This window comes from Mustela nivalis (genome assembly GCF_964662115.1).
Source record: "Mustela nivalis genome assembly, chromosome: 7".
Classification (NCBI taxonomy): Eukaryota; Metazoa; Chordata; class Mammalia; order Carnivora; family Mustelidae; genus Mustela; species Mustela nivalis.
In genome coordinates, this window is record NC_139026.1 from 65,616,802 (window position 1) to 65,639,642 (window position 22,841).

A 22,841-nucleotide genomic window follows, 5' to 3' on the forward strand; every position below is an offset into this window, starting at 1 on the left:
TGGCCGCGCTAGCCCATTTGAAGGTATAAAGAAAACCGCCAACAGCTCTGATAGTCATAACAGCTCATGTCTACTGAGTGCTTCACCTGGATTCCTCATTCAATGGTCATAATAATTCCACAGAGTGGAGACAGTGGTTATCCCTACTTTACAGTTAAAAAACCCTGAGGCCCAGGGAGTGCAGTTATCTGACCAAGGCTATACAGCTAGAAAGTGGCAGAACTGGGAAGCAGAGTCACCCAACTTTGCTCTGGAGCCCAGGCTTTTCCCTTTTCTGCCCGCAGCCAGGCAGCAGCGGAAGGTCAGATAATATGTGCCTTGCAGAAGAGCCAGAACTTCTGTTCCCATCAAAGGTGCATGAACAAACAGGAAAACATAGCAGGAGTGGGCCTTCAGAGCAGGCAAAGAAACAGAGTGGGAATTCATGCCCAGAACCCCTCCCAAACACCTTCTGCCACACAGAAGCAAGCATTTCTACGAAAGCAGCATTCCCTGGGATGCACCTCAGCAAGGGCAAACCCCTACTGTAGGTTTTCCCAAAGCTGAGGAAGACATTGGAGCCATTAAGCTAGGGGTAAAGAGTATAGGCAGGAATACAGATACCACAAAGATGGGCTTCAAGTCTAAAAACCCAGGCCCTACTAGATCTGGGCCTTTAGCATACAGGGTCTCCAGAGATCAGATCCACCATGCTCTAGCCGAGTTCTTAAAGGAGTTTTATCACCAAGGAAATGTTACTGGTCTGTAAACAGATGATCCCCCAGGCTCTACAGAAATTCCCAGGTTCTCTCCACACACCTGTCTGTCCAATAACCATTTCAATGGGAAGAGAGCTACCGCCTGGGCACAGCACCCAGGCAGGCCCATGGAACATCCAGCTGCAAGGCAGGAGAAGTGGTTCCCAGATTAGCTAACCGGGAATCCTACCACCTTTGGAACAGGGAGCCCTTGCTAGACCTTACCTGCAGGAAGAAGTATACAATTTGGACCAGTGACTACAGTTTTTCCTTCTCCCTTTTCCCAAATAGCAATGTGTGACCTGTATGTCTCAGGTTTCTTAATTGTAATGTGGGATAATATTTGTATTTACCACATGGGATTGTTGTGAGGATGAAATCAATTCAATTTTTAAAATGCGTAGAGTTCTGGGGCACCTGGGTGGCTCAGTGGGTTAAAGCCTCTGCCTTCAGCTCAGGTCATGGTCCCAGGGTCCTGGGATCAAGCCCCACATCGGGCTCTCTGCTCAGCAGGGAGCCTGCTTCCTCCTCTCTCTGCCTGCTTCTCTGCCTACTTGTGATCTTTGCCTGTCAAATAAATAAATAAAATCTTAAAAATAATTTTTTTAAATGCTTACAGTTCCTTACACAGAGTAGGAGCTCAATTTGTGTTGGTGTGGTTGTTTTCATGTGTCTTGAGTATGTAGGAAATAATCTGAATTATTCATGATAGATTGTCAGAACTGAGTGATCACCCAGGGACATTCACAATGGACATCCCCTGACAACCCTGGACTGGAATGCGATAAGCTGTGATGTCCCTGGGTGCAGTAGCTAGGTCTGATTTTTGACTATAAAGGCGGGTATGTCGGGTTTCTTATGAGGTACCAGTGTTATCTTAAGACGGATCATTCTTAAAATTGTATGTATAAGGGGGAATGTATGGGCAGGTGAGTTCCTGCACATGGGGCAATCAAAGGATGGAAGGGAATGGACATCCGTGGGATGTCATATAGTAACTGAACCCCATTTTGTGATGATGCCCCCTCCAGGAGCCCCGCAAACCTCAGAAGCAAGGGATTGTAGGGCATTTGGATGGCTCAAATAATTAAGTCTTCTACTCGGGTCGGCTCAGGTTGTGATCTCAGGGTCGTGAGATTGGGCCCTGCATCAGGCTCTGCGCTCAGCGGGACGTCGTCTTGGGATTCTCTCTCCTCTGTCTCTCTCCTCCCCCTCCCCTGTTCTCTCAAATAAATAAATCTTTAAAAAAAAAAAAAAGGCAAGGAGTTGTATGTTTCAGTTTTCCTGGAGTGAGGGGTGTTTAAAGGAAATGGGAAACATTAGAAAACGGTGGAACAGATTGTGGCGGACTGTAATTGATGAACAGTGGGATTGAGACATCAGAATTCTAAGGCTTCAGAGTTCCTCCTCCCAGATCCCTCTTCTCCAAACACTAAAGGCTCTGGCAACATTTGCTACCCCATTTGACCCATCTTCCTACAGGACTACTGCCCCTCTAGCTGGTCCCTCTGTGCTAATCTAGTCTTCCCTGTGGGTCAAGAGCCCCCACTTGAGGGACCCGTGTCCTCTCTGTTCCGCACAGCTCCAACCACATGGCTGGTACACAGTACCTAATGGAAAACAATTTAGATTGCTAAGATTTTGAACTATTTTATTTGAAGAGATTTTCTTCTACAGTTCTAGTTATAAACACAGAACAAATGCTATTTGAGTGAGGGCATCATAGGCATCATTGTATTTGAACGAATCATATCATAATGTTTACATTTTAAGCCATACTTGAAGACACAATACAACCTTTTTAACAAAGTGTCAGTCATAACAAAACATAATTGTTCATTCTACAGATTATCCACTCTTCTAAAATAACCACTACATATGAAAACATTGTAGAGACATCTAAAGAACCCCATTAAGATTTTTCTTAGAAAAATGACACAATGATGCAAATTACATTTTCCTTTTCGTTACTAGGAACAAACTGTGACATCCATTTGAGAAAGCAGCAGCCAACCCTACCAAAATCATCTCAGCGGCCTTTTGCTCCTCAAAATCAACCATCTTTTACATTTAATGTGTTCTAGAGGAATGATAAAAATGGTTATGTCAAGTGCAGAAGTTAGCATTATGTCCATTGGTATATATTTTATACCATGTTCCTAAATTAACATAAGAGAATGAAAAACAGCAAATATTCTTACATGAATGAAACATAAGGACAGAAAACCACCCTTTAATAAGTGACACACAGGTAGCATCAACCGACTTTCCTTCAGGACCAGTGTCTTAATGACCATTTAGTAATGCTTTTTATGGAAGTGTTTTAAAGGCATAGGTACAAACACACATGTGAAGAGCTCCCCTCTCCCCCAATATTCACTTCCCTGACTTTGCTCCCCCCGCTCAAGGGATTGAGCTGTTGAGCCCTTAGCCACATAAGCTGTGTGCCTAGTAATTATCTTTAAAGCAGATCACTTTTTTTTTTTTTTTTGGAAAAATGAAGTACAGAGAAGACTATGAAAGGTAGTGAGAAAAAAAGAACTTAGGTTGTGATGTTCAAATTTAGAGAAAAGCTGGTTCATAAGAATTGTTAGATCATGAAGCAGTGGATAGACGAGAGGCAGCCAGGCCACAGAGCCCCAGTATGCCTGACAAAGGTGGGCATCTTAGAGGACATGGGTTACAATGATATGGCAAACATTTTCACAAGGCTGTAAGCTCTCCAGGTCAGGGGACATGACTCATTTACTTCTATATCCCTAGTTCTTAATATTGTCCTGCACACAACAGACTTTCAGTATTTCTGGGAACCAGGGAATGGAGCTGAATCAGCTCAATGCTTTCAAAGCCTTTCTTGGGGGGCGCCTGGGTGGTTCAGTGGGTTAAGCCTCTGTCTTCGGCTGAGGTCATGATCTCAGGGTCCTGGGATTGAGCCCCACATTAGGCTCTCTGCTCAGCAGGGAGCCTGCTTTCTGCCTGCTTCTCTGCCTACTTGTGATCCCTGTCAAATAAATAAATAAAATAAAATTTTTAAAAAGCCAATCTGGATGGTATCTACTCACTATTTCATTCACTCCTCTAAGGCAGGATGAGAAAGAGACTTCATTCATCTCACTCTGATGGCTGGGCAATGGTTGCCAGGGAGCTCTGATGACATGGACTGTGAGACCAATTCCTGGCACTGAGGAAGGGATTGCTTCTGATTCATGATGCCACCATCAGAGAACGGTGACACAGACATTATATATTCCCCAGCCCTGGTCAAGGAAAAGGCATCCAACAACTCACCCATGTTCCCTTTCTGTCACTATGCTGCCTCACAAGAGCTCTGCATTAAGCCACTGCTCATTAGACGCTGGTTGATCAAGAAGGCCAAGGCCTTTCCACTCAATTTACCTCTGCAGCCAAACAGGTAGGGTCATGACTTTACCTGGAAATCTGAAAACATGGCATCCACAATGCTCATTAAGTAATTCTTTACTGAAAGAAAACAAGCATTTCCTTCTAATTCCTTTTGGAGAGAAAGAGCTTTGTCCATCTCAGTAAAACTTTAACTGACATCTAAGGCGTTTGGAATTACTTGGGATTTTGGTTCAAGAAAACATGGCCGAGCTCAATTCTCTTTGGTATTCATGCTTAATCTTAATCTATTTGTTTCTTAATAGAATCCAAAACCTTCTCAGTACTTCATTGTTATGACTTAACCCACACTATTGAAATAATCAACTCCTACTCTTTCATCAGAAGAAAGCCAGAAAGAATGACAGGGAGAACCAACCTCCCTCTGCCTCCCAGACCATTCTTCATAAAATGGGTTTCTTCTGGCAAGGTGGCTCCCACCAGCAGGGGTCCTCCCGCTAACTCTCCTCCCTACTGTGAGAGGTTGGCACCCCTAAGAAGCATGTCAGAAAAGAAGGAAGCAGCATTTAGAGAAAGGAAGAAAACAGAAGCGTATTATCAAAGAGTACTACATTGTACACCTGAAACTAATATAACACTGTATGTTAACTACACTACTATTAAACACTTAATTAAAAAAAAAAAAAAAAAAGCAAAGTCCTGGGGGATGACAGGGACTTTTCAAAACAACATTCCCTCATGATAGGTAGAGTCTTCACTACAACATTGGCACCAATGTGAGAATAGAGCTAAATTAAAATTATCCTCAAAATGCCAACATAGCTGATGTGCACAGCAGGAAGAATGATGACATGATGACCCAAATCCACAGATCAGTTCCTATTATACATTCCTCCTCGCCCAAGTACGGCTGGCAGTCCAGAGTGACAAAAATATTGTTAGACATCTGGGTATCTTAGAGCAATATGCCAGGACGTGCATGCACACACACAAACACACACACACACAATATGCACATACACACACATCAAACCTGGTTTATAAAAAGAGCTTTGTGGACCAGAGTATGCCTTCACTTGGTCCAATAATCTAATTGTTGGCATGAGGGAAACAGACCCAAAGAATGTAACCAGGAAGAGAACTGGTTGGCAGCAATAATATTACATTTAAATGATATGGTTATTTACAAGCTAAGGTCTAATTGTCCAGAACTAATTCAACTGGCTAGACTCTTCAGAATATACAAGGTGAAGCTTTAAAAAAGTTAAGATCTGTAGCAACAAAAGTTAACACTATCTAAAATAAATTAGATTTTTAAATATATGCAATGAAATTATAGGTCACTGGAAATTCAATTCCATAATGAATATAAATTAATATAAATCTATTATTAAAGTACCATCCCCAAGAAGATTTCAGTTCAGACTTAAAAAAAAAAAAAAAAGGCTGAGTATTTGAGAATAAATGGGTATGGCTTAGAAACCCTTAAGTAATGTAAGTAGAGTACCAATATGATTATTTGGTGACAAGATCCAAGAGCTGTTCCCAGATCCACAATAAAGGCTTGCCTCAATTTACTTAATAGAAGTATTTCTAAAAAGTTGTGCAAATAGAATTTTTACAACCAGACCCTGATTTTCACTCTGCTCGCAGGCCATGGTTGTCAAGAAACCCTGTAGTGACCTTGTGAGAACCTGGGGCGCTCTGCCAAAGTGACCGGCCCTCTGCACCATGTCCACGGGGCGAATGCCTACCCAAGGCGCTGGGTAGCCTCGCAGAACACATGGATTTGCCATGACAGTTTTTTGTTTTTCTGCAGGACGTTCTTAAAGTGAGGTGCACTGTAACTGGAATGTTAGAGCAGAAGGATGGACTCCAGCTCCCAGCTTCACCATCCTATTACAAAAGATCAGAGACGCTCAGAAAGAATAACATTTCTATAAGTATATATATTTTTTAAAGGGATGGAGCTATGACTGGCAGAAACTTTATATATTCATGTTAGCTGACTTATTGACAACTGCTGGAGCTGGGTTCCATCTGACTCAATGACCAAGGCAAGCAGAGAAACTTCCCGAATTTCAGAGATACCACCAGAGGCCATTCCTATTCCACAAGAGTTTCTTCCCTCTCCAGCAGCAAAGTCCCACAGCTATCCTCACCTTCCCTCATAAAAGCAAAGCGTGAATTAAAAGGCTAAGGTTAAATTAGAAAGATGTCTGATCTAAAGATGATGAACTTATCTTTCTTATCTTAAAAACAGAACTAAGTCAAAGACATTCATCAAAAGTAACTCTTAAAGGCAATTTTTTTTTTCTTATTTGGTCTTCCCTTCCCATTTAAGACTTGATTTCAAAAAAAGAAAATATATATATATATATATATATCCATCCTTCTAAACGATATATCCTCTCTTTTAAACAATACAGAATGCCTAGCAATGCAACTTATCTGACCACATAAATTTGCAATCTGCCACCAAAATGAAATAAGAGGTTACACCCGTCTATTCAGTACACATAATTGCAAAAGTTTGGAAAAATAGCTGAGAAGGTTTTTAAGAAAGGTTCTGGGAGGACTGAAGCTTGTAAGGACTCACTCTAGGGCTCCATCATTCTAAGTTTCCTGGAAAGTAGTGTGCAAATAAAATAAACACAGAACCCTATTTCTAAACCACCAGAAGTATATGTGGGTATGAATAGGGGAGAATAGGGGTGAATGACAGTGTTAATATAAATGTATCTCAAGTAAATGAAAAATCTCTCACTTAAGGTATTAATGATATTTCAAGTGACCTAAATAAAACGGATTTTAAAATGATCTTTACCATTCACGTCAACAATTGACTTTGGTCCTTTACTAAAGCAGACACAATGAATCTTCTTTTTGTTGATCAGTTTCAGTCACTGGTCCAAGGGTACCATATTTGATGAAAATAGTATCATGGATTTGCTCCCATCATTTAAAAATCAATAATTAAAAAAATAACAAAGTTGGTCTCTTTTCTCCACAAGTTTTCAAGTAATTAGTTCAAGTAAGCTTATTTACAGCTATTGTACATGTGACCTACTTTAACCCACTTTTTCCCTTTAGAAATTAGCCTCCCTGGAAATGGGACACTACTTTTTCCTTTTTTTTCTTTTTCTGCCTTGAACCAGGTTTCTTTTAAATACTAAGTCGGTTCAGTCATGTTTCTGCTTTATTGGGCAGATAAAGAGAGGAAACCAGCAAGTTGTGTCCAAAGGCTGGGAAACGCCTGAATGCTTCCCAACTATCTGAGAAGATGTTGTACTTGAGAAAAACTCGATGTTCCAAGCTGGTGGACAGGGTCACGTCTCTGCTCATGATGTAGATGCCGTCGTTGTGGAGTGCACAAGTCAAGTTAAGCCCCGATTTGGACGTGTTCTCCTTGAGGTAGAGCCACTGCCGTGTGACCGTGTTGTAGGACTGCACCGTGAGCATGTCCTCGCTCTGGCTGCTCCTCCGGTTGGGCCCCAGCTCATGCAGACAGCCGCCCACAATGTAGATGGTCTCCTCAACAGACACCATCTGCTGCTTGCGAATGTGGACGTCACAGGTTTCAAACAGTGTCCAGATGTCGGCCGAGGGGCAATACTGCAAAATGTTCATGTTGCGGTCTGAAAGGAAGAAAGAAGCCAAATGAGGACACAGCCGTGAGGAGCACCACTGCCCGTGCATGTTGTGATAACATCTGCCCCCGCCTAGACCATCTGGTCACACAGAGGCAAAAGGACTCCAGAGAAGCAGAGGTTGGGACAACAGTAAGGCTGGGAGATCATCTGTTTAGAACCATCCCCCTGGGGATGTCCCCTCCCTGGGAGGCTCTCAGAATCAAGAGAGCCAGGACACGGCCTGCTGTGATTGGAGCATTTCAGAACCACCAGTCCAATGTAAAAAGAATCAGAGCCTTGGAACTCTCCTCAATCACTACAGAATTATTGACGTCTTAATACAGGTGTCAGGCGAAGCCCCAAGGGATCTACTCTTGACAAGCGACTCTACTAAATTAGACAAGTGAGCCAAGCAAGATCTTCAGGGGTTAGTCTAAAGGAAACAACACACAACTGCAAGTCAGGAAAAAACCCAGAAATTCTCACTGTGGTCTTCAAGCCATAGAATCACTTGGCAACTCGATGTCCCGACTACAACAGCAGAGACATACTCACAAAGGCCCTTCCCTCTCCCTGAAGCATGCTTCCCCAGACGACGGCTGGTTCTTGTGTGGATAAAATCAGAAAGTAGATCAAAGGCTACTCTAACATTATCTTGAATTCTCAGCTGCTTTAAGGAAAAACACTGCCTACTCTCATTTTGAAAAATGCTTGTGAAATATAAAATAACTAGTTTCATTTTTCTTTTTTTAATTGTTCTTTTTTATCTTCTTCTCCTCTAGGAAAGAATAAGTGGCATATTTTAGCCTCAGCAGAAAAAATGCTCTGAGTTATCTGAAAGAATGAACTTTCTCTTTGTTGTTGTTGCTTAAACAAACAACAAAATCCATCAGTGTAAGAGACAACTCAGCTTGGGAAGAGATGTGGAACTAAAGGGTACAATACTTCTCCTGACACAGAGGGACCCACCCCACAGTTAGCAAAGATGAAGGAGCTCCACCCCCACCTCTGGTATCAAGTGGAGGGCCTCGTAGAGGGCACAGAAAGAACAGAAAGAAGACCGAGCCCTGTGTGTGCACGTCCCCCCACTTATAGAAATTTCAGAATTGCTACAGCTTTAGGAAACAGTCCCTCTCTTTTCCACCCACACTAATACCTCCTTGTATTTCTTTTTATTGGAGGTATTGTGAAGAAACTCATTCCAGAGACAGTCCAAGGGAGTTTGGTTCCAATGTATCAGAAGTGCTCCTTAGTAACCTGGCTTCCCACCGCATGAATAAAGGAGTTATTTCTCCGTTCCAGGTCTGAAGGTCTTCCCAGGTCTTCTGTAAATGTTTTCTCTCCTCACCCAACAAGGGCTCAGACCATGATGAGGTGGTTTGAGTTGGTGGAATAACCTTTTTGCTTTTATATTGAGAGGTAATTCTGAACTTCAGCAAATCACCCTTCTTCCCTTGAGTGGTTACTACTACTTTCTATGGAGTTTCCTTTAATTTCCTCAATGCCTGCTACAGAATCAATATAATCAAACAGCTGTCATAAAAATCATGAACTATTACTTCCTAAATTTTAAAAGTCTATCTAACTTAAGAAGTCAGCCAGCCAAGAGCCCAACTTTGAGCCCTGCATTTTGTTTTATGACAATTATGATTCCTTATTTTAAATCCAGGTAACTATTAGGAAGTGCTGGGAAGATCCTACATAGAAGAGGAGGGGTGTTTCAGAGTACAAGGAACTGTCCCGCCCTCTCATCTCAGAAAACCCGTTTTCAACCCTTACACAAACACTCATCCATCCACATCACCCAACCATCCCATCACAGGTATTTGGCTCGGGGATTCCAGGGCAGGAATCACCATGGGTGGCCCGAGTGAAGAAGGTACATTAGTAGTGGCTTGAGAAACTAGAAAACACACAAACAAGGGTTTTCCAGGTCAAATCTAAAGAACATTTGCTCAGCCAGGGTCATGGAAAAACTAGGAAATCTACCAGCAGAGTACTCTTGGGTTACAGTGCTGCCTGTCAGTGCTTCCCAGCTCCTGGTCACAAGAGAGGCCAAGGGATATGTGAGCATTATGTCAGCCCACAGGGTGCATTCTGGGTTACAAAATCTAGGGAGGAATCAGAATTCTTAGAAATGTTCAAAAGTAAATAACTGTATTTACTTTCCTAAGAGAAGAGACACACAGACACCCAGAGGTACATATGCACACACAGGAGTTCTCTGGGGGCTATGGTTTCATTAAACATGAAGTTGACCACCGTACCCAAACACCAATGTAGAAGGTAAAAGAAATGGTTGCTAGGTCTCTCTCTCTCTTTTTTCAATTATTTATTACCCCAAAAAGCTGGCAATTATCTTATCTTTACTGGAAAGTCATGAGGGAGAGGCACTGGGACTAACTCCACGGGGATAAAAACTTGAGGGCATTAAAAAACAAAGTTGCACTATCTGGGCCCAGAATGTCCGGTTGGCAAGAGCAAAGTTTCCGTTGAGGAAGACAAACATCCCACAACAAAACCCAACTTTTCTGTGCTACATGTGCAATATTTGTTATGAATGTTATCACAAGTCATTCATCAAATTATCTTTATAATCATTGTAGCTAGATGTTTCATGTCCATTCAAGTGACTTTTATTCTGAGTGCAATATTTCAATAGCCTTGTAGTGATAACTAGTGTTGCTTTTGTTTTAGACGAACTATGTGCAGGGCAATGCAATGAAATTGAAAACCCTTGTAAATAGGAGAGGTTGCAAACCAAATCAAGATTATTTATTACTACTATTAGGCCTGCCTTTAATTTTCAGTGTGTTTCAGTATTCCGCATTCTGCCTCAGTATTGATCTTGTGTTCTTTGTGCCAATATGGAAAGGAGCGCGTTGGTTCTTTCCTTTATTGTTGAATGCTCCCATTTAATGCTTTACAGCTTTTACTGTATTTTTTAGACTCCCGTCTGCACAAAATGCAATAAAAATAATTTTATTATACCCTTAAAAAAAAAAAAAAAAACCTGCGTCCCATGCATTTCTCTTGGTCACTGCCTCTCCTTAGATGTATAAACACAGCACCTGAGTTCAACAGTGGCTCCCTAAAAGATATGTGCTTTCTATTCCTGTCAAATAAATAAATAAAATCTTTTTTAAAAAATAAAAAATAAATAAATTTCTTTGGCCAAGAGGTAACTTGGACACAAGTGGGGGAGAGAGATAAAAGGCAAGACACACTTCTATCTGGTGGGCCCCACTGCCTCCTAACACAACCAAGTTTGTCATTATCATGTGAGATGCTATCTACCAAGAACAGCAGTAAAAAACCTATTGGGAAAACTTATTTCCAAATTATCAATGCCAAATGCCCACCAAAAACAGTACAGCTTAATAAAAAGCACAACCACCTCCCACCTCTGGTCAGGAAAAAGTTCTCTTATATTGTTGTCTTTTGTAATCCTCTTACACTATGTGAACAACAGCCTTGAGCTGAGCTTCTGGAAACTGTCTGATAGGTTTGTGCTCAAGAACGAAGAAAGTGAAAACACAGATCCACAAGGATGTTCTGGCCCTAAATTCCATAGTGTTAAATGTGTTTGGAAGAAGGATGGCACTTACCCAGTCCACTCACAAGACAGCTGCTCACAAGGCTGGGCTTCCAGAGCAGAAAGAAAATACGTATTCTCTTCATCACATCCTCTACCCCATTCAATTTTCATGCTCACACAAAGGGATCAAAGGTCCCTTCTGTCCAAAGTACCCTTGTAATACTCAACTCTCTTCCTCCCAGATATGCAAATGTCCAGTATATAATGTATGACATTACAATATGTACATCAGAGCATTTCCCCAGGCTGCCCAAGCTCACGTGGAAGAGGATCACTTACTTGGCCCCTTCACTTACCTCTGGTCGTATATCCTCCAATGACATAAATTTTCCCCTTACACTCACACGCAGAGAACTCGGCCAGAGGGTTTGGTAAGGGTGCCACAAAATTCCAGGCATCCTGCTCGGGATTGTAACACTCAACATTAGAAACGGCCTGCCCACCAATGGCATAGAGTTTTGAATTAACAGCCACAAGTTTGAAGTTAGACCTGAAAGAGAGATACAAAGGCCCAGAGAGTCAGTTTTCTTAACCATTAAGAAGGCAAATGGCATCAACTGCTAAAGCAGACTGAGGAATGTGCTGGAGATCTAAAGAAAATTAGCTCTCCAAGCTGGGTGCCATTCTGCCTGGGGACAGAGGAATGGCCAAATGACACCTCAAATTTCACTCCTATCTCAGAATTCACAAAAATGAAGCATTTTTCAAATGTTAGCAATTAGAGATAAGCAACTCAATATAACCAAGAGTACTCTTGCTTAGCCTTATGCCAAGAACCAAAGATATTTTAATAGTAATATTAATTTATTCATATTACCATTAAATAATAATTTATATTAATATTTAATATTTTAATATTTCTTTCAACAGCGGGAGCAAGTGTTAAGGGAGGAACGCATAACCTCCCTTGTCTCTCTACTCAGCATGTTTCCAATTCTTCCGCCCCATTGAGGAGGCTCCATGTTAGGTACACACTAGCACCTTCTATGGTGCATATGCTAAGGGTGGGTGCTAGAGGGTGGTTCAAAGACCCCTTTACCACAAGTGCTCCTGGCAGATCTCTCGCCCCCCCATCCCACCGCTCCATCCGAGGGCATCTTATATACTGTTTCACAACACAATACAAAGGGCTACATAAGCACCAAACTAAACATATTTTGATACAGCACCCTTACGGGGGCTTCCGTATGTTAACAAATACTTAAATCAACAAATGCTCATTTATCATAATAGAAAATAATTTTAGGGGCACCCGGGTGGCTCAGCTGGTTGAGCGTCAGCCTTTGGCTCAGGTCATGATTCCAGGGTTCTGGGAGTCTGCTTCTCCCTCTCCTTCCTGCTCATGCTCTCTCTCACTATCTCTGTCTCTCTCAAATAAATAAAATAATTTTAAAAGGAGAAGACACTGGTTTTAAGCCCCATATTCAGTAATACAATCAAATACTGCTCATCAGCTTCAGATGCTACATAAAAGTCTTGTAACTTTTAACTTCTGAATTGAAAAGAAAAAACGAATTTGTTCCAGTGTAGCGCACAGAAATTAATGACTCCTTGAAGGCCAGATGGGATACACATTTGGGTCAGTCTCCCAGATTGGTGCTTGGTCTCAAGTTTACAGGAGTGTGAGCAGAACACAATGCAACAGAAAGACCTGAAGCAGCTCTCTGACCCTAGTCCAAACACGCCAATTCACTATTGCTGGTATGGGGATAATACTCATCACAGGATGGTCAAGACATTACAGGCAACAGTTTCTCAGGAAGTACCACACTGAGATAAGATACTACCATTATAATTTCTTAGTTTTCTAGTGTTTGAAATAAAGTAGTAAATTTAGAGACCACATCTACCACTAATACAACAATGTCTTCAAAATTAACAATATCCTAAGAAAGAATGGGGAGACCCACATTTGAAAAATGCAGGTAAGAGGGTAGATGAGGAAGAAACAGGGAACAAGTTGCCCATGTGTGATCTCCTAGCAGGAGTCTAATCAACACTGATGTACCATGACATAGGACATGTGGGTAATAGCCACTTACACCTACTAAAACAGTAAGATGTTTTCAAAGGTGCCTGCAACGTGTCCGTTTAAATGAGTCTTTGTTTTGTTTTTCAAATGACAAAGTGAACAGAGTACTCTTCAGCAAGAACCTCACATTGTCCATTACACCTAGCCAGCCAGTCACATTTTATGCCAACCGACTTCACTGGGGTGGCAGCCACCGGGGGGGTCTCTACTTCATGTTGCTTACTTTTCCTGCTGCCAATGGTCCTTAAAATCTGACCATGATGCCCTCTCTGTGTGTGCAAATTTGGGGGAACCAAAGGAAATAAAGCTTGCAAATAAGGACTAAATTTTACCAGTCTGCAATTTGTTTTTGCTTCCCAAAGGTACACAGATAGTAAATTTTCTAAGATCAAAACGGTTTTTAATATTCATCCAGCATAAGCATTTGTCCTAAGTAAACATGTAAGGGCTGAATGAGTAAGCAGTTAAAAGTAAACAATTCCATCTCTCCAGACCCAGCATGCTCAAATTCACTTGAAGACGCTTTTCAATATTGAGTTGAAGATGAAACTGCCACCCCAACGCGGACCACTTAGTGAACACGCGTCCTGCTGAGGATTGTGAGCCCAGGCTCACACGGGGAGATCTTAGCTCCACCACTCAATGGCTGTGTGACCTTAGATAAGTCACTAAATCTCAGTTCATCTCGTCCTCAGTTTCCCCACCTGTGAAGTGGAGAAAGGAACATATATCACACAGGAAGAGTTGAAAAGGGGAACACCTGCAGAAAGGGGTCACAAGAGGGAATGCTTTTTCTGGGTGTCATAAGACTAAATTTCTTAATTCCGAGAGGATCTCTTTGTCATTTGTTAACTGCAACAGTCACCGGCTGGAATGTATTCTGGAATTACATACAAAGTGCTCTCTCTCATCCATAAATTCTCACCATGAAGCACCTCATTTCCTACTCTTTGAAAGTAACTCTTTCACTCTTCACCTACTGGAAGGGTGAAAGTATGAATCCAAGCTACGGCTTAAAAAAAAAAAAAAAATTCATCTCTAGTGTTTTCTTAATATTGATCCCTGACATACTACCTTCAGGGGGTAAAAAGAATAATTTTTAAACCAAATAATGATGTGTTGTAGCTACATCCTTGACTGACTTAGAAATAAAGGGGAAAAAATGCTGATTTAATTACTACTTCACCTCAAGGAAATAAAGAGCCCAGCAAATCCTTAAAAACTAAGTGACATGAAACATGCTGAACCCTGCTACACAGATCAACAGTAGCTGTATACAGCTGTAGGGCGGCCGGTGACACAGAGGTGGGAGCGGCTTCGAGTGCTGGCCCTGTAACCATGCAAACTTATGAAACTCATCCTCAATTTCCCCTTGGGAAGATGGAGCCAATACTACTAAAAAGAGATTAAAAAGATCTAAAAAGAGACTACTCCAAAGAGATGCTGTGAGTGTGAAATAGGAAGTGACATCTAAAACAGTGTCTACAACATGTAGCCCAGAGTTAAGAGCTCAAGAAATAGGAACCATTGTCAAGGTTTGCTACATAGAAAAGGTTGTTGCCATTGGAGTAAACATCAGAGAGAAATGGCAAGATCTTTTCTCAACCACACAGAAAAGACATATAGTTTGTGGAGCATTCAGGTCCTTGTGTCCCCTCCTCCTCCTCCTCTTGCCTACCTTCTGCCACTTCCCTATGGATTAACCTCCCCTGGGGACCAGCAGGTCGCTACCTACTAGGTGTCTGAGAGACTGGAGCACACGAAGCAACTACTGGACAAAATCACAATGAGTGGGGGATGAACAGACATATAGTTTTCTTTCCTTCCCACTATTCTCGGGCTGCAACCTTAACTAGAAAGGAGACCAGAAATGCCCTAAAATACTAAACTTTGGCCCAGAGAAAAAGGGAACAGCTAAGGCTGACGACAGTAATTCCGTCTCAGCCAGGAAACTTGTTTAACTCTCTCCCGGCTTTGTATTCACACACAGAACAACTGCAGAGCAAAAGTACAGGGCAATCAGAGAGACTAGAGATGTTAGAGACGGAGAAATGAACGACCAGGATTGCTGCAAGCAACAGTGGCCAGTTCCTGCAAGTTATCACCAATGGAAGCAAGGAGGGAGGGCAAGCAATGTTGTGGGTACACAGACTTTCGCACAGATGTCCTGACAACTCCTGAGATCAAGCCCACATGCAGACCACTGGGCAGTGGGGCATCCCTGGACTTCAAAGCAGCCTCTCTGCTCTGCTGTGTACTCACACTGCCATTTTCAAGTGTGCCGGCACAACACTAACATCTCTTTCTTCCTTTTTGGGCGGGGGGTGGGCATGGGGAACACTACTGGTCACATGCACCATTTTATCCAGGGTGCAAAGGGCTTTACAGAATCTCTCAAGCTAGGGTTCCTGCCTGTGCCATACTATTTAAGATTCTGAGATCACCACCCTATTCAGTTGCTGAGGAATGTGGGCTGCTTTGCATTTGACCACTTTGTCAAAGTAAAACAGTAAAGGTACTGTGATGTAAAGGTACATCACAGAGGCAGTGAATCAAGCCAGATGTGAAATGCTGTGTAATCACAGGGGCTGAAATCTGCTTTTCCTCAAGGTTCTAAGTTTCCTCTGGTGTTTCCAGAAACTGTATTAGATACATTATCCAGAAACAATCCCATTCTAAGTTTCATTTTTACTTGTTTCATCATCTAAATTCCTTGAGGACAGGAACCATGTTGTCTTTGTTGTTTGCCTAATAGTGACTAGAAAGATGCTAGACATGAATGAAGGCTGTGGTGAAGCTCAAACACATGTAATGAAATTTTTAAAAGCAGCACAAAGCATCTGTGCTCCACTTCTCTGAAGAAAATAATTTTTAAGAAAATTTAAAAATGCACATGAAGATGGTCACTGCCAGTCTAGAAGCCAAACTGTAAATACTCTAAATGGTTATATCTATTCAATGGATATTTACATTTTGGTTACGCTACTTACTACACACCTTAGCAAATTACTTATTTACAGTTTCTGACTGTAAAATGGGAACCTGCCTGATACAGTCTTTGTGAAGAATAAGTGAGATAATACATGCAAAGCAGTAAGAACAGTACCTAGCACAGAGTAAATGTTCAGTTAAATGTTACCTAATATTATTTTTCTGCTATTCTAAATAACGACAGTGACTGTTACAAGATAAAAATATTCACAATATTACATTTAAAAAAATAAAATAATATAGTCACTTTTATTACAATAATATATGATATGGTTCATAATTCAAAAACAATGGTGCATTTTGAGCATCTATGAATTATTGGATACCACATTAGCAGTAGGGGCACACAGAAGCAATGAACTGGACCTGACTGGAAGGGAGAGAAGCAGACATAAGCAGAAAACTTCAATTCGAGGTGGAAAGTGTTCTAGAGAAACAAAGAATTTGAATATTTAGCCTAACTCAGAGTTCAGAAAGGGACATCCAATTGAGCTGACCCTCAAATCTGAGTCAAAGTATGAGAGAGATAAAGAAGGTTACAAATTCCAACATGGCACCCAATTATAAAATTTGGTGGAAAAAAGTATCTGTGTAGAAAAAAAACAGTAGCTCGGGGTTGCCTGACTCGCTCAGTCAGTGGAGCACGCAACTCTTAATCTCAGGGTTTTGAGTTCAAGCCCCACCTTCGCCCAGAACTTACTTAAAAAAAAAAATAAACAAAAGTTTTAAAAAAAACTAGAAAATACCTGAGAATAGCTGCAAAAAATATACAGACTATACAAAGATCATAAACCTTTCCTGAAAGACCAAAAGACCTAAATACATGGAAAAACAATTTTTCTATCTGCAAAGTATTATGAAACTATTAATCCTCCTCCAACTTAACTGATAAATATCAATCAAAACTCCAACAGAACTTGACAATTGGATTCTAAAGTTTCTCTGAAGGGGAAAATGTACAAAGAATAGCTAAGAGAATAAAAATAAAACCAAAAAGGAGTGCCTGGGTGGCTCAGTGGGTTAAGCCTCTGCCTTTGGCTCAGGTCATGATCTCAGGGTCCTGGGATCGAGTCCAGCATTGGGCTCTCTGCTCAGCAGGGAGCCTGCTTCCCCCTCTCTCTGCCTGCTGATCTGCCTACTTCTGATGTGTCTCTCTCTCTCTGTCAAATAAATAAATAAAATCTTAAAAAAAAAATAAACAGAAAAAAATGGGTCTCTATTCCACGAGACAACAGAATAGTTTACCAAGCTGCAATAATTTAAAAGTATGCTATTGGAAAAAATAAATAAATAAATAAATAAATAAAAATAAAAGTATGCTATTGGTAAAGGAAAAGCCAATATGTCAATATGGAAACAGGAAAATTATCATCTGATAACTGGTTGTGCAAATCACAGTGAGGACTGAGGCCACTGAGACATTTAGGAAACATGCTATAACCTTACATTATACTTTACATAAAAATAAATCCCAAACACATTCAAATATAAATGTAAAAAGGCAAAACCATAAAATAGATTATAAGACAGATGAATATTTGTATATTCTTAACTTGTAGACACCTTTCCTGTGCAAGATTAAAAGCTAATAGTATGTAGGACAAATTTGACTCCCCCAAAATTTAAATTTCCTCATGCAAGAATACGTGATACATTTGTATAAAGAGATCTTTTTAAGATTATAATGAAGATTAGGTATTACATATTAAAGATTTAAAATCTGATGTCCAAAATTGGAGGCTCACAATGCCAGTGTTGTCCAACAGTTTGTTTGGTCTGCAAGGTTTCTGTTATTGTTGATGTTGGTTTTTTCAATGCAGTAAGTTGCCAGTCTTTAAAAATCAGGGCATCTGGCTATCTGGCAATGCTTTCTATACTTGGAGATAGCAACAAGCTGTGGGTGAAAGGGGTGGGGCCCTCTTGCGGTAGGGTGACAGCTCTCCGATTCATCATCACTCCAACCCACCCCTCTACTCATTGACTTCACCAGCCTAGTCACTTTGTGGATTTTTATTTTTGAGGCCTTCCAGTAAAATAAAGGCAGGGGGAAAACAGTGCAACATTACCTAAGAGACAAGAGATTGATTCTACGTATGTAAACAGAATTTCTAAACGGAATAGGAAAAAGATAAACCAATTTTATTTTTCATTGGCAAAGGCCACTTATAAAATATATACAAAGTGCCAATAAACATCTGAGAGGAAAAATTTCTCTCCCAAGCAGAAAGATTCACATCAGTGTTTGCCAACTGGATTGGTAAAAATATAAAATGATGATAATATCCTGTCTTGGCAGGAGTACAGGAACTGGCAAGCTCAGACACTGTTGATAGGAGAGGAGATCTGAACAATGTTCTGATGGGCAATTTGGCAGGGGCTACCAAAATTTAAAACTTATATATACTTTGGCCCACCTATCCAGAGATTCCAGGAATTTGTTATTTAGGACTACTGAAAAATGCCTGCTAAGAGAGGCACATCTATGCCAAGATGTTCAACATAGCATTTTTTAAAAAGATCTTATGTATTCGAAAGAGAGAGTGAGCGAGTGAGAGAGCACAAGTGTGGGGAGGGGCAGAGGGAGAGGGAGAAGCAGACTCCCTGAGGAGCAGGGAGCCTAACATGGGACCCATTCCAGGGCCCTGGGATCATGACCTGAGCCAAAGGCAGATGCTTAACCCACTGAGCCACCCAGGCATCCCATTATAGCATTGTTTATAATGGCAAATAGAAGCAACTTAAATGCTCACGAGTAAGGGATGGGCTGATTACATTACCATACAGCCAAAGGCTAGAATACAGCTCTTAATGAGTGAGACAGCTCTATGTATGTTGATATTTGTTGATACAGAAAAAACTCTCCAAGTGGAATTGTCATAATAATCAGCACAGCCTAATCAACCTATGGTAAAAATATATAGAAGATGAACAGACACCCCTACATGTACACACATACAAACATTTTCCCCTAACAATTATTAACATACTTATGTTTATATAAATGTACATTTATAACATATATTTACAAATGTATAATATATAAATATATATCAGTAGATACACATATCTTCCACTCTGTGGTTTCTCGTGTCATTTGTAATTTTTCTAAGCATGTATTTACGAATTACTTGAATACCTTTTTTTTTTTTCCCCTGGAGGACATAAAGAATATTCCTAAAAAGAAAAAGAAAAAAGAAAAACGACTATCAAGGATTTGTAAAGAAAGAAAAGGGGGCACTGGAGTGACTCAGTTGGTTAAGGATCTGACTTGATTTTGGCTCAGGTCATGATGCCAGCATCATGAGATCAAACCCTACGTCAGGCTCTGTGCTGGACACGGAGCCTGCTTAGGATTCACTTTCCCCCTGTGGTCTTCCCCGCTTCTCTAAAAAAATAAGAATTCTGTGAGGTGTTATGTTAGAACTCAAGCTGGATTTGGGGGTGGAGGGGTTCTGTTGAGCAGTTGATAAAGCTGGACACATGTGTGTAGAGGTGACAGACAACCGGCTGGGACTTCCACCCCAAATCTGAGCACCATTCGTAACCACTGAATGTCCCTTTGTTACCTCAATTAAAGCTTGTAGAATTTGCCTAAAAATAACACTTCTGATACCAAACCTTAAATACAGTATCATCTCAGTGGTATAAATAAGACACTAAAAAGGGCTTGGAAGAAAACATGCCAATCTCTACACAGTATTGCCTCTGTGAGGGAGGGAGCAGGAGTGATAGTCTTTCTGTTTCTTGATTCTTTTCCATTTTCCACTTTTCTAAAATAAGTATGTATTATTTTTATCACCAGAAAAATGAATTCCAAAATGAATTTCATGTTAGAGTAGAAATAAAGCCACTGTTCCCCCACCCCCCTAGGCTGGGGTACCCTTAAGTCAAGTATGTATGTATAATGGTCTTCCCATTCCAGTTACAACTTTCTTTGCCTGGTGGTGAGTCCCCCAACTACTTGTTCCACACTTCAGGGTAGGGCCCATGTGGGGGTTGAGATGGATACAAGAATAGCAGAAAAAAGGGTATTCCTGTCCTTTCGTGGATCATACTGATTGATTCTTCTCCCCACTTAAGTGTGAATGGCTCTGGGCCATCTTGAGTCCTTCCATCTTTCTTTCCTACCATCTCTTCCTGTATCTGCTCTGCTCTTTTTTTTTTTTTTTCCTTCTTCTTCCTTTTCCTTTCCCACCTCTATTCCCTACTCTCCCTCGCCTCCCCTCCTCCTTTACCTGTCTTCATGTCACCCAAGGGCATGTTGGGAGGGATTTGAGGATGGGAGGGGGAAGGTTGGGTGCACTGAAACGTTCTAATTTTGTAGGTGACCACTGCCAGGCTCAGATTTTAGAACAAAGACGAAACTGTCTGGGAAGGAAGGGAGATGCAAAAGAGAGGACACAAAATAAAAAAGACAATCCAAGGTACAATTCTAATGGTAATCTGATTACAGATTGGGGCCCCAGTGTGGAAAGCTTCAAAGTCAATAACAACAACAAAAATCCTCCCAAGACCGCATTACAGGTCACTGCCCGGTCTGTCACTGTAATCAGGATTAGAGCCTAAAAAATTTAAAAAAAGGTAAAAATGAAAGCAAACTTTAAAAAAGTTTTCCTTTACAGTATCCTTCCAGGAAACCACAGACATCCCCCACCCCACGCCCCCCCAACTGGGAAAGAGGCAAAAAGGCAGTTTGCCTGAAAGAGCGAGACCTGCAAGGAAAGTACTCGGTTAGTTGACCTGGCGGGGGCCACTTCTTCCTCGCAAGTTCTCAGTTCCTTGGGAACTCTGCCAGAGTCCAGGCCAGCGACACTCCTGAAGATGTCATTCCCACTTCAGCAAAATCTCCTGCGATTGCCCAGCAAACATCAAGGGAATGAACGAACTAGTGAGCAAGTGAATGAATGGAACTGGAAAAGAAGCAGAAGCAGCCCCGCTGGGCGCTTACCTCTTCTGGTTCATGGAGGCCACCTGGAGCCACTCATTGGTGCTGGGGTTGTAGGAGTGCGCAGCCGAGATTTCCTGGCTAGTGATCCTATACCCGCCCACTATGAAGAGGTAGTTGTCCAGGATGGCAGACCCGTAACCCCTGACGTTCACCAGGTCGGGAGGAAGGTTGTTGGCCAGCGGGAACCAACGTTCGGTCATCTCCTCATACCTGAGCATGGACGGGGGCTCCCCTTGGTAGGGGTGTGGGGCCAGGGGGCCCCCCAGGAAATCCCCCAGGGCTACAAGAACCGGAGTCCCGGTCATCCGGGCCTCTCTCAGCCTCTGCTTCAGGCTGACATCCCCGGGGGCCTGAGGAGGAGCCCCCAGGAGGTGGAACTGGGGCTTGCACAGCACCTCGTGGAAGTGGACGACCATGAAGCGCAGGCAGGCCTCCTGCAGGTCGGGCAGCCCGTACACCTGCGCCAGGCGGTACAGCTCCAGGCAGTTGGTGAGCCGCACCTGGGACAGCAGCAGCTGCAGCAGAGACGTGACCTGAAGGAAGGAGGCCGCTTCCACCAGCTCCGCCAGCAGGCTCACCTCGTCCATCTCCTCTTCCTCCTCCACCCCGCCGCCCTTCTCCGCCTGCGGGCCCAGGAGCCAGCCTTCGCGGGCCCCGCCGGCGTTGATGAAGTCCAGCACCAGGCGCAGGCCCGGGGCGCTGAGGCCGCGCAGCTGCTGCACCTCGGGGCCGCCGGCCTCCTGGCTCAGGGCCTCGCGCATGCCGGAGCGGTAGAGGGCGCGGAAATAGTCGCTCTGCTCGATAAGCTTCCTCTTGCTCACCGGGTAGCAGCGGTCCTCCAAGCGGATCTGCACCATCTCCTCGGCCGACATGGCTGGGGGGCCGGGGGCCGCGGGGGTGCCCGCCAGCTCTGCGCGCTCGCCTCCCCGCCCCCACGCGCTCGCCGGGTTCCGGGTTGGGCGCGCCGAGGGATGGCGCCGCGGAGGAGGAGGGAGGCGACGGGCCGCCGCCCGCTCCCGCGTCCGCCCAGCCTATCTGGGTCGCGGCGGCGCCCCCGAGGCAGCCCCTCCTCCTGGTCCCGGGGGCGGCGGCTCAGCCTCGCTCCCCCGCAGCGGCCGCCCTGCCGGTCTGCTCTGCCTCAACGCCACAAAAGGCCGGGTTGCCGCGCGCCGGGCGTCGGGAGGCGGCCGCCGTCCTCGTCCGGGTTGTCCGGGCCGCGTCCGCCGCCGAGGGGATCCCAGCCCCCAGCCCGCAGCCTCCTGCCACGCCTCGCTTCTCACTTCCGCCCGCAGGACCCCTGCCGCCCGCCAGACCTGCGAGCGGATCCGTTGTCGGGGAGGGCTGCGGGCCCCGGCGCTCCGGCTGCGGCCACGTCCCCGCAGCCTCCCCCGCACGCCCGGCGCAGCGGCTCTGCGGCCTGCGGGCTCCGCAGCGACGCGCGGGTTGGGAGGGGGACTGGAGGCGAGGTGAAGCCAGTCCGCTGTTTCTTCCGCGCTGCTTTACGAGCGGGGAGACAGAGAAGAGAAGAAACAGGCGTGGGGGG

General features: G+C 43.2%; 1 protein-coding gene across 2 annotated transcripts; it reads right to left on the bottom strand.

Annotated features, from left to right (window-relative positions):
• Nucleotides 1-2,371: 2,371 nt before the first annotated feature.
• KLHL42 (kelch like family member 42) lies at nucleotides 2,372-22,537 on the bottom strand. Of its 2 annotated transcripts, XR_014313715.1 has the most exons (4): nucleotides 21,299-22,537; nucleotides 11,624-11,817; nucleotides 6,925-7,735; nucleotides 2,372-3,738 (listed from the first exon to the last, which is right to left on the bottom strand). XR_014313715.1 is itself a non-coding variant. In XM_082738424.1 (3 exons), the coding sequence occupies exons 1-3, from the start codon at nucleotides 22,168-22,170 to the stop codon at nucleotides 7,284-7,286; spliced, it is 1,518 nt and encodes a 505-aa protein (XP_082594550.1). In that variant the 5' UTR covers nucleotides 22,171-22,537; the 3' UTR covers nucleotides 2,372-7,283. The 2 variants fall into 2 exon arrangements, 1 of the variants encoding a protein (XP_082594550.1); XM_082738424.1 differs by having other exon boundaries at nucleotides 2,372-7,735.
• Between the last annotated feature and the right edge of the window lie 304 nt (nucleotides 22,538-22,841).